The 18,830-nt window shown below is 37.2% G+C and overlaps 1 protein-coding gene across 1 annotated transcript; it reads left to right on the top strand.

Moving 5' to 3' along the window:
* The first annotated feature begins 458 nt into the window (after positions 1-458).
* LOC107848862 lies at positions 459-1,094 on the top strand. Its single transcript, XM_016693595.1, has one exon. It carries the CDS (start codon positions 459-461, stop codon positions 1,092-1,094), a length of 636 nt encoding a protein of 211 aa, XP_016549081.1.
* The last annotated feature ends 17,736 nt before the right edge of the window (positions 1,095-18,830 follow it).

Genomic DNA, 18,830 nt, shown 5'->3' with positions numbered 1-18,830 from the left:
AAAGAGAGTTGAGGCTACCAATGCTGGGGTAACAACAATGAATAGTGACTTATTTTCCACGATTCAGCTAGTGAATTCGTACTCAACTTCTATTAAGAAATAGGAGAAGCAGATAAGCCAACTCTCAACCGCATTTAATCAAAAGAAGAGCGACATCTTGCCTAGCGATATAGTATAGAATGCTAGAAATAATAGCTCCTACATGGCAGTGACCTCTCAGAGTGGTAAAGTATTACCTGGCCCTTCTGTTGGCAAAGCTATGATCGGTGATGTGATTAAAGAAGAGGTTGATGATGATGAAACTCATCTAGTGAGGTCTGAAAATCTGGATGGTGAAGCGAGTACATCTAACCATCAGCAGGTTGCTGAGTTAGAGAAAGAAAAGAAAAAAGAGAAGGAGGCGGTGGTTACTACTCTTTCAAAACCACCACCGCCGTTTCCTCGTATTTGAAGAAAAAATGGATGATACAAGGATTAGCCAATTCATGGCTATGCTGAAGCAATTGATGGTGAATGTCTCTTTAGTGGAGGCATTAGAGCAGATGCTTGGGTATTCTATGTTCATGAAAGACCTGGTGACGAAGAAGAGAGCAATGATCTACGAACCGGTGGATTACCTTTATCACTGTGGTGCTATTTCAACAAGGTCTTTGGTGCAAAAGAAAGCGGACCCAGGAGCATTTACGATTACTTGTACTATCGGGTCTCTTGATTTTTCTAAGGCCCTGTGTGATCTGGAAGTGAGTATTGACCTGATGCCACTTGCTGTTTATAAGAAGCTGGGTTTAGGGGATCCTACACCTACAAACATGCAACTAGTGATGGCGGACAGATCGGTAAAGCGGCTAGTGAGTATTTTGTATAATATGCTAGTGAAGGTGGCCAACTTTATATTCCCTACAGATTTTGTTATTATGGATTGTGAGGTGGACTTTGAGGTACCCGTTATCTTGGGTCGACTTTTTCTTGCAACTGGAAGTGTGCTTATTGACTTGCGAGCTAATGAGATCTTATTCAGGCTTAATGATGAATTAGTTCGGTTTGATGTATGTCAATCTATGAAGCAACACAAAGAAATGAGTGTGTTCTTGTAATGCCCCAAATCTGATACCCAGAATGCTACACAATGCCCATGACCCCAAAGGACCACAAGCTAACCCATGACTTATATTTGTACCTGTACACTACATAATATATATATAAAAATACTAAAATAAAGGCTGATAGGCCGTAAGGTTCAATACTAAACATAACTAATAAAACATAATATCTGGATGGGGTATGAAATAAACAAAACAACTAAAATAACCGTCTGAACATGATAGTCTGAAAAACCTCTAACTGCCTGAATAAAGAGTTGATGGGATATGTCCCTAACTAACCCCATCTACTGAAAGCTAAAACTAAATTAATGAAATAACTCATAATATTATCCTCGAATAATAAGGACTCACTGCTAAACCTAGCTACTACTGATGCTCTGGAGCTCGTGCTTTTGAACCTATGGTATAAAAAACACCATAGCGCAAATCCGTCAGTACGATTGAATGTACTGGTATGCATGTACTATAGGCTAAATGCAAAGGTTTCACATGCATGAACTATACTAACTGACTGGATAACATGAACGTGAGAATACTTGCATGACTATGTAATAACTATAATTGAGATAGTGATGACATAATTACTGAACCTGAGTTCTGATAACATAAGATACTGATAGCTGTATAACTTAAATAACTGATACTGAGCGATTGTATCTGACAGTCTAGTTTCTGATAGAACTAGCTGAGTTCCGTACTGTTCTGAGTTGACTGTATCTGACAGTCCTAAATTCTGAAGAACTATCTGAGTTCTTTTACTGAAACTGTATGACAGTATCTGACAGTCCTGATTGTGTAACTGAAACTATAGGAAGTAGTTATTTAGCCAACATACCCCAAATAATCGTAATATAGCTGAGTTGGGGGTCTAATTTATAACCCCAATTGGAAGGGTGTCAATACCGCGCCACTGGTAAGGACAATCTATGAGTAACCCTCATATAATAGGTAACTCTAGTGAGAACGGTGCGAACCCTCATATAACATGTTAAGCCACCTCATCTACCCTCATATAACGGGATATAATGTCTGTGGGAACCCTCATATAACAGGTTAAGCCATCTTATCTATCCTCATATAACAGGCTATGATGTCTCAACCTATGCTGGCTACGTAGTTTAGGAACATAAGGATAGCTTCTAAGAATCACACCCTCATATAACAGGTGAGTTCCTATCCTTGGGTTCGCTTGGTGCTAATTCCAACTCCCATCTGAATAGACACTGAACATAATTAACTAAACTGGACTAGACTGATTTCATAGAGTTCTGTTGACTGACGGAATACTACTGAGATTTCTGAATTTACTAAGATTTCCTGAGTCACATGATTGACTGAGTTCTATGTATCATGGCTTGACTGAGGATATTATGAAACATGACATTGGCTTTAGGTACAGAGCTATATTTTTGGAGTACAAGTCCCCCCAGGACTCGATAGAAAGAAACTGACAAAGCATGACTTTTTTTAATACATGACCAACATCAACAATTCATACTACAATAGTAGGGGATATTTCATGAAGCACACGGTTATCATAATCTTGTATATAACTTAGAATGCACATGATCATGTCTTAACTTCATCATTTTAATATCATAATTATATTATCACGCAATTGTATTACACAACAATCCTCATGGAAATCATTTTAAACATAGGGGAACATGTACATTCATAACTTGGGTCACAGTTTAACTATCAAGCATAATTTCTAGTCTCCTAGGCATTTTATCAAACACTTAGATTGCATGATTTAAGGCTTAGGCATGAGCATGAATTTAATACAACCTTACTTTGTAATTCCACCCAATTTCATGATTTCAGTCCACATATTAGCGTAATTTCATAAAGACATAATAAAGGTTCCATCATGGAATTCATACAACAACAACACATGAACATAATTCAGTTTATAGAATGAATATCATAATTCGTAATTTAAAACTTGATTCTTGGGCATCAAGGACGAAAGAAGTCCATGAATGAATACTATGCATACCTTAGATGGAAGATTCTTGATGATTCACGAAGAAATTTTCTTGGACTTGGATCCCCAATTAAAAACCCTAATGTGTTCTTGAGAGGATCTTGAGGGAAATTTTTATATTTTGGTGTAAATGGGGCTTTATCCCGTGTTTTTGACTTATATAGGGGTGGGAAAATTACCTCTTTGCCCTTAAAAACATGGACATTTAATGACTAAATAACTGGGCACCAATGCTATGGGCGGCTCGGCTCGACGAGGGTTTCGACGCTATACCTGACGCGGCATGCCATAAATGCGTCGAACCTCAGTTGTTTTGGCTTTGGCAATCTGTACAACTAGTGACCAACGCGATTGGCAATGCGGCGCGCCAAGATCGCATTGGTCCACTATTTTTGGACTTCCAAACTTGCTTGAAAAGAGTTCCAAAAAATCCGAAACTTGTTCGGAAATATCTATTGACCTTCTTGATCATGAATTAACAAGAATTTAGACCATTAATGGATGTTAAGGTGGCAAAATGAATTTTTCAACTTTTGATGGCCAAAATTATGCTAAGTCTGGGCACCTAGCTAGAATTTTCTAAGTCTGTGACCCCCTTGACAAGCTTAAAGGACTGAATTAAGCTTAAGTATTTTACGAGGTCTTACAGTTCTCTATTGTGGATATTTATTACGAGGATGAGCGAGAATATCGATAGAGGAGAAATTTGTTGTTGAGCTTTTGGCTGCTGTCTTGATGAATTTCGATAGCGAAGGCATCGAAGAGTATGAGGAGACTGTTTGTTCCTTGACTGAAATGGGATCATATTCTTATACTCCCAAGAAGTTGGATCTAGATCTTAAAAATTGCCCAACACCATCGGGAAAACCATCTATTGAAGAGCCACCAGTGTTGGAGTTAAAGGAATTGCCAGACCATCTAAGGTATGTGTTTCTAGGCAATGGAAATGCTTTACTTGTGATTATTGCAGCAGATCTGGGTGAACAACAGACAGAGGCACTTATCTCAGTACTCCGGAGGTACAAAAGGGTAATAGGCTGGACTATTGCAGATATTATTGGCATTTTTCTGAGTATTTGCACCCACAAGATTCAGCTTGAGGAATATTTCACACCATCCATTGAGCATCAATGCCTTCTTAACCCACTTATACAAGAGATGGTTAAGAAAGAGATTATCAAATGGCTTGATGCAGGAGTTGTATATCCCATTTTTGATAGTAAATGGGCAAGTCCTATCCAATGCGTGCCCAAGAAAAGGGGCATGACTGTTGTAGCAAACGAGATAAATGAGTTGATTTTACTCAGGCCTGTGACTGGGTGGGGAGTTTGTATGGACTATCGCAAGCTTAATTTGTGGACTTTAAAAGACCACTTCCCAATGCCTTTTATGGATTAGATGCTTGATCGGTTAGCAGGAAGAGGTTGGTATTGTTTCCTAGATGGGTATTCTGGCTATAATCGGATTTCTATAGCCCTAGAGGATTAGGAAAAGACGACATTCACTTGCCCTTATGGTACTTTTGCCTTCAAGCGGATGCCATTTAGTCTGTGTAATGCACCCGCTACTTTTCAACGCTGCATGATATCTATCTTTTTTGATATGGTTGAAGACACCTTGGAGGTGTCTATGGATGATTTCTTAGTAGTAGGTGATTCTTTTGAGTTGTGTTTGGTGAATCTGAGTAGAGCTTTGGAGCGGTGCGATGAGTTTAATCTTGTGCTTAATCGGGAGAAATGCCACTTCATTGTGAAGGAGGGAATTATCCTTGGTCATAATATTTTAGCCAAGGGGATTGAGGTCGACCGAGCTAAGGTTGAGGTTATTGAGAAGCTACCACCTCCCATTTCAGTAAAGGGAATGCGTAGTTTTCCTGGTCATGCGGGTTTCTATTGGTGATTCATAAAAGATATCTTAAAAATTGCAACCCACTTTGGAAGTTGTTGGAGAAGGAAGTCAAGTTCATATGTGATGATGATTTCTTGAAGGCATTTGATTGCCTTAAAGGAAAGTTAGTTGATGCTCCTATTACTGTTGCTCCAGATTGGTCAAAGCCATTTGAGACTATGTGCGATGCAAGCAGAGTGGCGCTTGAGGCTGTACTTGGTCAGAAGAGGAATAAACTATTTCATCCTATTTATTATGCAAGTAAGGCCTTAAATGGAGCTCAAAAGAATTACACTGTTACTTAATAAGAACTTCTTACAGTTGTCTATGCCTTTGAGAAGTTCCGGGCTTACCTATTAGGAACCAAGGTGGTGGTTTACACAGACCACACCGCCTTGAGATATTTGATGACCAAAAAGGATGCTAAGCTGATATTAATCAGATGGGTATTTCTTCTCCAAAAATTGACTTTGAAGTCAAAGATAGGAAGGGATGCGAGAATCAAGTCGCGGACCACTTGTCTAGACTGAAGGGAAGTCAAGCCCTCAAGGATGAGCTAGAAATTGATGATGTATTTCCAGATGAAGAAATCTTGGTTGTTGTCTTAGAAAGAGTGTCGTGGTATGTAGACTTTGCAAACTATATGGTGAGCGAGGTTGTTTCAGAGAACCTTTCTTTTCACCAAAGAAAGAAGTTTCTTCATGATGTGACACATTACTCTTGGGATGAGCCGTACTTGTTTTGGAATTGTGCAGATAATATTATAAGGAGGTGTGTCCCAGAAGTAGACATGCTAAACATTTTGGAAGTTTTCCATGCCTCTCCGGTTGGAGGTCACCATGCAGGTGACCACAAAGTATTGCAGAGTGGATACTATTGGCCAACCTTATAGAACTATGCTCATGAGTTTGTATGGAGATATGATCAATGCCAATGACAAGGGTCAATCTCAAAGCACCATGAGATGCCTTTGATAAAAATGATGGAAGTGGAGTTGTTTGATGTCTGGGGCATAGACTTTATGGGGCCCTTTGTGAGCTCATATGAGATGAAATACATTCTGGTTACCATTGATTATGTATCTAAATGGGTCGAGGCTATTGCCTTGGCCGATAATTGATACGAGACAAACTTGGGTCGTATAAAAAAAGCCAAAAACAATCTACAAACAAAGGGAAACCTGAGAGCAACACAAATACAATTCTCGGCTCAAACAACAACAAGAAACAAGGTGTTAATGACTAACAGCAACAAGGGATAAACAACATTATAATAAGAATAACAACACTAAGATAACAACAATCCAACGTTACAAGATTACAAGACACAATAAGAACTAATGGGTTCACTAGACAACACAAACTAAGACATGAAATGTAAAGATAGAAAGTGAGACATACACAATTACAAGATTAGGAACCCAAAGATATATTAAATATAAGGACCCCTAGGACTTATAATAGCAACACCATACCCTTACGAAGACACAAGATCAGAATCCACCTCTCAAACACCAATGTTTCCAAGCAAAACATATTCACAAGTGATTCCACACTTGCTCATATTCTAGTTTCGGCCTAGGGAGGCTCTCTCTCTCTAGAGAGATGTTCTTTGTGTTCTTACATCAATATTCAATAACTCCTGAGCTAAAACCCTAACATGTTCTTTATATAGGCTAATACAAATAATAGATAAAATTACAAAAGTGCCCCTTAGTGTTAAATGAACAAAATGGCACCCATGGAGTGCAATATAGGGGCGGCGATAGAGCCCTTTTCACACTTCAACTCGTACACTCCGTAGGTTGAATTCAACACACTAAAAAACATTCATACTCATAATCGTGACCATATCATCCTCTCCATCTTGAGAGGAATTTGACCTCAAATTCACGGCACAACTAAACCAAAACAACCCACAAAATAAGAAGAAACCGAGAACACAAAGACTTCAAGTCTCGGCCACATCTTTATTTTGCACCTCGACTTCCTATCCATATTGAGATTTGCCTTTAATCTCATCTGATTCAATTGAGTTTAGCCAAGAAGTTTCACTACAAAACAACAAACAAGTTAGTTGTAAAAGAAAGGTCCTCACACTCTCTCTTTATTTCTTTGTCCTCGAATTCCTCACACTTAATCTCACAAGTGTTGTATGCTTGCTTCAATTCTGTGAGGTGTTGAGAGGTGAACCAAATATTTACAATGACTTCAAGGAATAAGAAAAAAAAACACAAGGACGTAAATACGAAGAACGGTTTCAAAACCAACTCACAATTTAGTAAATGGTCACTGGCTTGTAAGTTAGTATTGGAATCAACAAACAAAACTAAAGAACTCAACAAAATGAAACTAAGAGATCAAAATTTGAGCCAAAATTTGTCGTGTGAATAGTAGTTTGATGAGGTGTCACCTTCTAATTGGCCCCAGGTCCCACAAGTTTTAATCACCATTCTTGAAATTTTTAATCCTTATAATTTTGGAATGGAAGACAATTAGTATTTGGAGGGAAAGCACAAGTCTTGTAACTCTTTTCAAATTCAACTCAAAAGATGATATTTGACTTGTACTAGTTCCACCAAACAAGGCTCCTTGAAATATGAAAAAGTGGTAGAAAAAGTTGATGTCAAATCGATGAGTGATGTGAACTAGTCCTTTCACCAACAACTACTACAACTTGTCTTTCACCTTTTGTAGATTTAAAGTTCACTTTTCTTGTGTTAACAAAAGATGAAAGGGTGAAGAACAACAAGAATACAACAACAATGTTTCAAGAACGACAACAACAAGTCCAACGCCCAATTACAGGGTCACCTTCGGCCAAGCTATAACAACAACATCAACATGGACAACTTCAAATCCATAACAACAAGAACAACAACAGTGGTCCAAGTTTATGTTCACAACAACTTTCAACAAGTTCAAGCTCAAGTTTAGATCTACACTTTAAGTGTTAGTGGACAAGAAAACTAACACTAGAAACAACAAAACAAACAAGAACACTACTAGATCTAGACACACAACAAATAAATCTCGGCCAAGACACAACAAGAACACAATTTTGGCCAAGAACACAAACACGGAAAAATTTCTATTTTTCTGGAATTTTCAGTTTTTAACACTTTTTTTTTTAATTTTTTAACAAGCAAGCTGTAATACCCCGTATTTTTGTGCTAGAATTCTAAACGTTGTTCCTGCGCGTCTAAGCTCTAATACAAGTGATTATCACGTGAATACAAGTTGCATGATTATTATCCTAGTCTATGGAGTAGTTTATAGGTGAAAAATATTCATATCAATGACCTAGAACAAAGTTGAGCTAAGACCAATTGATTCATCCAAAGTTTGACATTCGATTCTACAAGGGTCAACTTCAAACGTATATATATATATATATTAATATACATGAAATTTTTCATATCTAGACCTATTAAACTGTAGATAATTGAATTAGCTTTCCAACGATACCAATTTTGCAAAAATCTGATACCCGAGCGAAGAGTTATGCCTATTTTCATGAGAGGCAGTAAGGGTGTGCGGCGGGCAATGTGCCGCCCAATCAAATGTGTGCGATTGGGAGTACAAGGAAAACTTAAATGTCTACCATAAGGTGTAAGACGCACACCTTAAGGTCTGCCATGGGTTGTGCGCCGCATACCTCACTTTCAAGTGCCAAAAATACCCCTATATATGTCTATAACACGGGATTAAACTCCCATAACACCAAAATAAGTTTACTTTCTCTCAAAATCACCAAAAACATTCATTAGGGTTTCAACCTAAAAATTCAAATATCTCAAGATTCAACCATGATTTTTCAATAATTCTTTGAGATTCGGAATCCCTATTCCGAGGGCTACAAGAAGCACTCATTATTTTCACGAATAGAGTCCCAAGGTCAAGAGTTCATTCAAAGCTTCAAGTTTAAGGTATGCGGGGTTTTTCAACAAGAACACCCTTTCGTTCTTGTGCCCAAATTGACTTTTCTTTTATGAATATACATGATTTTACATGTTTTGATATGAATTTGATGCATGAATTTATACCCTATATGGTCTTACATGAGATTATGATACTCTCTATGTTTTGGAAGTTGAATTGAATGAGTATGATGACATTTTTGTACATAAAGCTGAATTTTTCAGATTTTAACGTGAGTTATATATTTTATGATGAAAAGCATGAATATTGAGAAAATTTAATATGATTTTGATGTATGAGACCTTGAGTCCTAATTGGGATTGTACTTTGAGAAATTATGTGCTATAAGCACAATGAGATTTGAATCCCAAAGCTAATTTTCTTTACCAAGATGTATGATTATAAAGCTGAAATTTTAAGTTTTAAGTGATTATTTTTGTGCTTATGTCATAAAGTATGAAACTTTGGAAGGTTTTATGGTGATATTGATGTATGTATTTTTGAAACCCTATTTGAGATTATTATTTTGAGAAAATCATACGTTATAAACACCTTGAGTTTAAATAATTTGACATGATAAAGAAGTTTTGACCTTGTGGTCGTAAAAAGGGTTGTTTTTGAAATCGAGATGAGAAAGGAAATCCACTTTTATTGATTTATTATGAATGGGTAGCATGATGGCTCCCGTTGTGAATTGTTAAAATATTTATTAGTGGATTTTCTTTTGAAAAGATCTGAGCTAAGTCTGAGAGTAGTCTTTAGCACCGAGTGAAAGGTATAACAGGATTGGTACTTCCCTAGAACTACGTGCCCCCATAGGTTGTGAGCTTGAGGCTGATTTATATATAGTGATTACTAGGGAATGAAAGATTAAGGTCCTACTCCAATGGCAAGGATAGGACAGCTCTCCCCAACGTGGGTTGGATGTTGGACTCCATGTAACTCACATGGTTTATGTCGGTTATGAGAGACTCCCAATGTGTGTATGTGTATTCTCCTATCTAATATGAAAATTCTTATTCTTCTATCTGAGATGAAAACATATTTGTTTGAAAGACTGAGTTTGAGAAAGTCATTGTTTTTGAAAGATTTAATGAACATATATTCCGAAGAGGATTTTTATGAGATTTGATTGCTTTGATGATTTGGAATTGAGATGGAAGTGAATTGAGATTTATTATGATGACTCATATGTTTCACCCGATATATTTTACTCTCTTATGATTATGATGATTTTAATTCAAGCTAAGTGAGTCATTTATATCAGCATGCATAATTTTATAAACTGTCATGATATTAAGATATTATTTTATATATACATTGCACCCCCATATGATCGATACGTTTCCATGGTACTGGCCCACATATTTGTATGTGGGCTACATTTTCTTGGAATGTAGGTACAAGGTTTAGTGTACATCTTCAGATCCAGTCAGTTCGCGGCATCCAGTCAGCAGGTGATGAGTTCTTTTGATTCAAGGGCTTGAGTTAGTTATACAGTTCGAGAAATGTTGTATTTTGTTTATTCAGCCGTATTGAGTTGGGATAGTCGGGAGTCATGACCCAGCTACCTATAGTCAGTACTAGTAGAGGCTTCATAGACAGTCAGTAGAAGTTGAAATATTTCATTTTAGTTTTGGTTGTAAAAGTAGAGTTGTAATCTTGTAAATTCAGTTTTGTATCTATCATATTCAGAAAAGAGTTATTTTCTGCAGATTTGTATAGATTTATACTTTTTGTTTAGTTGCTTATGAGTCATGCCAGTAGAAGGGTTAACTTGGGGTCACTTGTGATCCTAAGCACCATGTGACGTCTCGGGACCTAATTTCGAAGAGTTACATACTTGGTATCAGAGCACAGAGTTCAAGTGTCCTAGGATGTCTATGAATCTGTGTCTAGTAGAGTCTTGCGGAATGGTACAGAGACGTCTATACTTTTCTTTGAGAGGCTACAGGGCATTTAGGAAATGTCTCCATTCTTTCAAGTCTTAAATCGTGCTATAGAAAATTTCTCCAAGAAACTTATATAGATTCTCATCTTACTCTAGTCAGGCCATCTCTGCCTTATTTCCAAGGTATCAAAAACAGTTGAACTTCATTCTCCATAGATAGTTATGGGACTGTAAGAGAGCTAGAAATATCCTGTCAGTAATTTTGAGTGTCAAAAATTGAAGTGCTTTATCAGGCCTATGAAAATCATGCACAAAGCCTGAGTCAGATGTGCTTTCAAATTTCTCCTCATAATCCATAATGATAATCTATACTTCTCTATCTATGTTCTTGAAGTAACATGTTCGGTAAGTTCTAGTTCCTCCCCAGATAATGCTTTTATAATTGCTAGCAGAAGTTTCAGAAGTTTCATAAAGCGGCTTGAGAGAAGCCTTCTAGTATGTTATAAGTCCATCAGATTTGAAGTTATACCCTTGTTCTTATGAGTTATTTAATTAAGATGGAGTAAGGTGTATTCTTAAATCATTGAATGCTGTATGTCAAGTTTCTATCTCTTGTTTTATGTAATCTTGTTATCATTATGTTTGTGAAAAATCAAAGTCTAGCGAAGCCATGTGAGGCCTACTTCGATTCACTAGCATAGTTGCTTTGTTATTCATATAATTTTCTTGTTCAAAATACAAAACCAAAGTCTAGTGAAGCCGTGTGAGGCCTATTTCTATTCACTAGCAACTTGTAGTTTATCTTGTTGTTCTAGTGTTAGTTGAAAGTGTGGGTTTCTGTGCAATGACAGAAGTAGTAACGTTTAGTTGAAAGTCATGTGTTAGTTGAACTTGTGGGTTTAGAAGTGCAGAGGCAAGAATGGTGGTAAGGGCGATTTATTGAATATGTATAGCAGAATTTTTACTTATGATTGAATTAGTAATGAAGTGATATACCCTTGTTTGTTAGTTTAGTGAAGTTAGAGAAGGAGATTATTAGTTAAGGTGGATTGTTATTTGCTTGAAGCATGAAAAGAGTTATTGATGGTATTTGTTGTGCTAGGAAAGTATAGGTTTTGATGGAAGTACTTGGTGGTTGAGTATTGTTAATTTAGGCTTTCCTCAGATTGCAAGAGGAAATTTAGTTGAAATTTATAGAGCTATGAAAGTAATTTAGGTGTGAAGATGGGTAAATAGTAATGATCTGAATAAGGAGGATGTGTTAACAGATTATGAATAAGATAGGCCATATGATTATGATCGATTGTCATTGTATACTAGTTTTTCTTAATGCTATATTTTATAGTTTTGAAGTGAAAATTGTGTGTGAGATTGGGTTGTAAATCATGTTTAGCTCTAGGCATTAAGTTTGAACAGTTGATGGTTCAGTTGTTGATGCTAGTTATATGGAGGTGATCTAGTAGGCCTGCACAGTGTATGGAAGAGTGTAAGATCATGTGTTCGTAATTAAGTATGGTGTAGAGGTGTACCCAAGGTGCTATGAGGCTGCATTATTTTTCGAGGATTATTGCATATTGTGGGTTAGTAGTAACGTTGAGTTTCTAGGTAGAGAAAGGCTAGTTAGGTAATTTATGATGTTCTTGAAAGCTAAGTTAAGGAGTTATGTTTGAAGATATTGAGCCTTTTAAGTATGATTATTATTCTCATGGTTTGGGAAAAATATAAGTATAGAAGTGTGATCTTGGTAGGCTATGATTATGTGATTAGAGATGTAGATATGGTTGCAAATGAGAGTATAAGTCTTTGATGATGATTATTGAAGTTAGGAATTAAGGATGGCATATGGATGGGTTGTTCAAGATGAAGTCGGTCAGTTCAAAATTAGTTTATTCTTGCGAGTTTAGCATTTATTTGTAGATCTTAGAATGATGAAATTATGGCTTAATCTCGAGAATATGTGGAGTATGCCTTTAGGGGTATTTGCCTTACAGTTATATGTGGTTTTAATGATAGGCTTGAATGTCATGTTGGGTGTAAGATGATGTATGCAATATGCACTAGTGAATCCATATCAAGAGTTTTAAATTAGTCATTGAAGTGGTGAGGCATGTTATGCTTAGGGTGTTAGCTCTAAGAAGATATAGAATATTGAACCTTGTCGTTTAGACTAGTATTGTGGTTTGGCATGTTATATCTTGTGATTTAATGTTATGCTTGATCATGGTGAAAGAACTTAGTTTAGTTTAGACCTTAGTAGAAAGATTTCGCTGTGCCAATATGAGAATTATAAGTTGAATCAAATGAGTATAGTATTGAAGGGGAATAGTATAGTTGAGAGAGCATTCGACAAGTGATGCTAAGCTTGAAAGTAAGAAGTTACGTTGCCTACAGCCTAGAAATCCTATCCTAGTTTATGAGTTATATAATTATATTTCATGCTATAGAGTTATATCAATGTTGTAATTCCTTAGCCAAATGTCTTGTTCAGAGAATGCCCAAAATTCTTTGCTCCCTAATGTCAATAGAATTTCGTAGAAAAGTGCTGAAGAAATACTCCATTTGAGTATGGGTAGTCAGTATGATCCAGTCCATATAGCCTGCAGTCTAGTTAAGCAAGCAAGGAGATAAGCTCCTATAAATTCTTAATTTTTCAGCTAGTCTTACTATCCGCAATCTTATACGTATGTACATTCCAAGAGGCAATGTGTTTGCGTCCAATTAAACTATGAATTTAGCTCAATTCATGCATCAATTTTAGTTTCAGATATTAAGTCATGATTCAGTTCGTAAGTATCTTGTGTAGTATCACAATCTCTTCCTAGTATTTTCATCAAATTATTATCATTCGGGGACGAACAATCCCAAGAGGGGGATGGTGTAATACCCCGAGTTTTCATGTCATAAACCTCTCATCCTTTCTCATGAGATCAGATCCAGTGCAAAGTAATGGTTACTTATAAGTTGACACTCTCGTTTCTATCTTAGCCATATAGTTATTTTTCTTGAGGATTCATGCACTTGTAGACCAGTTCAGTAGCTCATTATTCTTGAGATCCAATGATTCAGTTCTATCAGTTACACATGATAGCTTGAAGACTAATATTCCTCTGTGTTTCAGGTGAATTATCCACATTCGAGGATGAATGTTCCCAAGGGGGAGATAATGTAATACCCGGTATTTTTGTGCTAGAATTCTAACCGTCGTTCCTTCGCGTCTAAGCTCTAATACAAGTGATTCTCACATGAATACAAGTTGCATGATCATTATCGTAGTCTATGGAGTAGTTTAGAGGTGAAAAATGTTCATAGGAATGACCTAGAACAAAGTTGAGCTAAGACCAATTAATTCATCCAAAGTTTGACATTCGATTCTATAAGGTTCAACTTCAAACGTGTATATCTCTTAATATACATGGAATTTTTCAACTTCAGAGCTATGTTCTGGTGGGCTATTGTTAGATTGAGGTTGATGCCAATTTAGATAGTCACAGGGTTGTGTTGGTGGCTAGTTTAATTTCAGGGCTGAAGATTGATTTCGGCCAAATAATTGATGATGAATTGTTTGTAAGGTCACATAAGGTGGAAAGTGCACTACCGTTCCCATGTCTAATAGTGGAGTTATGCAGGCAAGCGAATGTGCCCTAGATTCGAGGTGTTGATAATGAAATTCGGGCAACACATAGACAAGACATTGAGAAATCAAAAGATGATTTAAAGTTTGAGATGCGGGTCAATAAACCCCCAGCCTATCAGACGCAATCTGTGCCAGCCCCAAATACTTTAGAAATTCCTTTAGGTATCCCCTTACCTATCACTAATTATGTGCCACCATACTATGTGTCACCTAGGACATCTGCAGGGTCAGGGTCTGCACCACCAATAGGTAGGGTAGATTATGCAGAATATAGGTTGACACAGGAAAACTTTACCAAGTTTGTGAAGTTGCAGAAGAAGTTTTACAAACAGCTGGACGTATGGGCTTCGCAATTCAAACCTTTTGTTGATCAAATTATGGTAGAAGCAATCCGTCCATTACAAAACATTCAGATAGGATGGATCACATGGAAGAGATAATCAACAAAAGGTTGGATGCATTGTCTATTTCAGATCTTCCTAAGTTTATGGCAGAGTTTAAACAGGCACGGGCTGACATAGCAGAATTGAAGAGCAGGTAATCTCAGCAGTCTGTTTTTTTACCCAGCCCTAGTGATAAGTGATAAAGATAAAGGAATTATTGATTTGATGGGAAAGCCGTTGAAAGACAAAGGCAAGAAGGTGCCGCGAGGGTTTTGTTGCCGATGTTCTTTTCTGTGGGGGTGGGTGTACTTGTACCACAAGGGTTTTGTTGCTGATGTTATTTTTCTCCCGTGTGCTATCTAGTAGAACCAGCATGTCTAGGATTGCATGTTATTTTCTTAGGTTGTGATGTAAATATCTGCTTGTTAATGTTTATTTATAAAAGTATCTTTTATTTTAGCATCTTGCTGTGTATATGGATGATGAATGATGTTAGCATAAGGATATGAACTTGTAGGTATAATCATTTACTCCTATCATTTAGCATATGTGAGCAACCTTTAGTGACTCTGTAATTGACACTAACATGTAAGATATGCACAATCATGTGATGGAAATCCTAAGAGCAGTAGGATGAGTTTGACTCAGTTGCCTGTGTGTGAGAGTATTTGTGTTAGTTCTTGCATAGTGTAATATCTAGAACTTTCCCAGTTCATTGATGTTGTCGTGTGGTTGATTCTATAGGATAGGATAGTAGGCCTCCTTGTACTTTCAGTCCACTTAGCCAAAATAATTAACCCCACCAAAAATATTTTTCCATTTTTGAACCCTTTTTGAGCTTGTATTAGTTTTCTTTATCACCAATAACTCCAATTAACTCTCTTTAAGTTTTTAACACCTAACTCTGGCCCTGGTCCAATATTGGGCATTATGCACCTTAACTTAGGCAAAACACCTAAGTTGAGGGTGGCTATTGTTAAGATATTAGCCGGCTAACGAAAAGTTGGTTTAGAACTTAGTTTTAAGCATTTGGCCCTGACCTATTCAAGGTATTGTGCACCGTAACCGACTGCATCAGCATAAGTTGGGGGTGGCTGATGCTTATATAAAAAAGAGAGCGAGGGTGGTAAAGTGTGAGTGAATAATAAGGATTATAACTGAGCTGGTAAAGTAGTAGCCTTGGTGAGTAGAATTCAAAGGCAAAGAGAGTTAGTCTGAAAGTTGATTTATTTTTTCCAAAAATTATCCTTACCTTACCCCGGAGCCTCATTACAAGCCTGAAAAAGACCTGTTTGATCTTGGAGAATCAACCATAAGGAAGCGTTAGATGATAAGGGCAAGCCTATGGGTATGTAGACTATGTTTGTAACTTCTTTATTGAGTGTCACAGTCTTAATTGTGTCCACAAGATATAATGAGTGGTGGACTTCATTGGCTGTGAGGGCAACTTGAGTTACACTTAATTATGCTGGCTCTGTAGGATATGATGTCCATGATTGTGTGTGTGTACTGAATATTGAAACAAAGCCGGTCATATATCCTGATGTGTTGAGCCCATATGAGTGGGATGACAAGTGAATGGTTGTGTGAAATCTAGTTCAATAGTTGATTGCTTGTCATTGTGTTATTCATGCGTGCAATTTGGTGCTGAGTTGCTTGAGGACAAGCAATTGTCTTAAGCTGAGGGTGTTGATATTCAGGCTTTCAACGGAATATTTTACATCATTTTCAAGGGATAATTGTATGTTTTCAAGAAACCAATGTTGTATTTAATCCTGGATTTTAGTGTTTCAGGGTAAGGAGTTAGCTGAAGGAGAAAAATTAGAAAAATAACAGAAAAAAGCCACCGACGGTCAAACTGGCGGACCGCCAGCCATGCGACAGACCGCCGGGCTGACCGTCAGAGATTAATAGAAGGAATCAAATGCATAACCTCTACAACGGTTCAAGTGTCAAACCGTCAACCATCCGACGAACCGCCAACTTGGTTGTCGGGACAAAATAGAACATGACTTTTTGGAGAATAAAGTAACAGCAAGCGCGCCGGACCGCTGGACCAGCGACGGACCGCCGACTTAAATGTCAACCCTTATCTATAACATGACATTTTAGGACTATTAATGATGGTCCACTCGACGGACCGTCAGTCTATCGATGGGCCGTCGATGAGATCGTCAACTTGGACGCGGCTTTTTTGAGTTCAAATTTTAAATCCTCTACACCTAGGAACATCTAAATACACAGTTTAGGTTTTATTTAGATATATCTTTTTATCATTTTTCCAATGGGAGAAACTGATTGTAACATAGTTTTCCCTGAGTATTAAGCTAGAATTGCGGATCTGAACATTTTATGCATATTTTCTTCTGATGATTCAAGAATAAATCTTGTGATTTTTGTAAGTATTTGCTGAACTATTTATGAGTAATACAATGACTTTTTCTTTTTCTTCTATGGAAATGTGTGGCTAAGCTCCCATAACTAGGGTTATGGGAGCCTTGATGTGAAAAACTGATTGGGGTTGTGAAAACATTTGATTTTCATGGTTAACTAAAGTTGTATAAAACCCTTCTTCACAATAATGACATTTCTTGGTTGCAAACTTGAAGGGTGAGTCACAAAACATCACTTGTTCGAATAGAAAAGTGTTTGTTGGAAAAAAAAAAGAGGTTTGCATGGACTCTAAAGGCTTTAACCTTTAGGTTAAGGGTTGATGCCTTAACGGAATCAACCCACATGAGAGAATAATTGAATAAATTAACGCATTCTTTAAGTTTGAGAGAATTGAAGGATATTCTACTCATTTAGGTTGAGAAACAAATGGGTAAATTATAGGATTCAATAACTCTTACAATTGAAGAGATTAATTAGAAATTCAAAATAATTCACAACCCTAGCTGCTTGAACATCTTGGTAACCATAACTCTAGTTTCTCTACTCTCATTGAATTACTATTTGAAATAAGAATCACTGTCTGGAACACTTTCTGATACAAATAACTAGATAAAATTTACAAACCAAAACCCCCCTTTAATTTGGAACCTTTGATTAATAGTCTAGTAACAACCACAATACATAGTGAACATAGTATTCCCTGTGGGATTCGACCCCAACCTAGTTGGGTTATATATTTGAAAACGACCGCTTACTCACTCGTAAGAGAGGTGTAATTTGGATGTATCAACATTTCACAAGTTTGATACGGTTGAAGGTATCTTCCAAGTGGCTCTTGAGAGTGAAGGTAGCTTACAGAGAGGTCGTCGTTTAAGGCAAAGGGACAATCAACCTCAGGTTGGCCTAGAAGCAAGGAGATGGCTCAATCCTCCTCGGGTTGGCCCAAAAACAAGGACCAACCCATCACTACAAGGCTATCCAAGCCCAAAATAGTCCACAAATTCCCTCCAAATCAAGAAGCTCACAAGTATCCTAATCCTAAAGGGTTCCAATGTTTCAAGTGCCAAGGTTGGGGACGTAAAGCCAATAAATGTCCAAACCAATGTAATGTGATCCTAAGGGAAGGAAGGTTGTATTACCTTGGTGAGGAGGTGGGTATTGAGAGAGAGGAGAATGAGGTCGAGCCTCAAGATGGAGAGGAAATTGAGGATGAGCCACATGATGATGGGGAAAATATTTATCCGCAAGAAGGAGAGTGTGTGGTTCCAAACTTTGTAGTGAGGCATGCCATGATTAGTAAGGAAATAGATGATCCTAGCCAAAGGGAGAATCTATTCCATACTAAGTGCCTTGTGAAGGGTAGTGTGTGTACATTAATGATATATAGTGGTAGTTGTGCAAATGTTGTTAGTGTTGCCATGGTGAACTTCTTGAAATTGCTTACTACACCTCATACTAGTCCTTACAAGTTGCAATGGTTGAATGAATGGGGTGAATTGAAGGTCACAAGGCAATGTGTGATACGGTTTAAAGTAGGAAACTACCATGACGAAGTGCTTTGTGATGTGATACCAATGCAAGCTTGTTACTTGTTGTTAGGTAGACCTTAAAAATATGATAGATCTACC

The sequence above is a fragment of the Capsicum annuum genome, chromosome 12 (genome assembly GCF_002878395.1).
Source record: "Capsicum annuum cultivar UCD-10X-F1 chromosome 12, UCD10Xv1.1, whole genome shotgun sequence".
Taxonomy (NCBI): Eukaryota; Viridiplantae; Streptophyta; class Magnoliopsida; order Solanales; family Solanaceae; genus Capsicum; species Capsicum annuum.
The sequence above is the reverse complement of the archived record's forward strand: the minus strand, read 5'-3'. Positions and strand labels throughout refer to the sequence as shown.

What these genes read in the sequence shown, in the direction of transcription:
- LOC107848862 (XM_016693595.1), top strand. Translation starts at nt 459, where the DNA reads ATGGATGATACAAGGATTAGCCAATTCATGGCTATGCTGAAGCAATTG.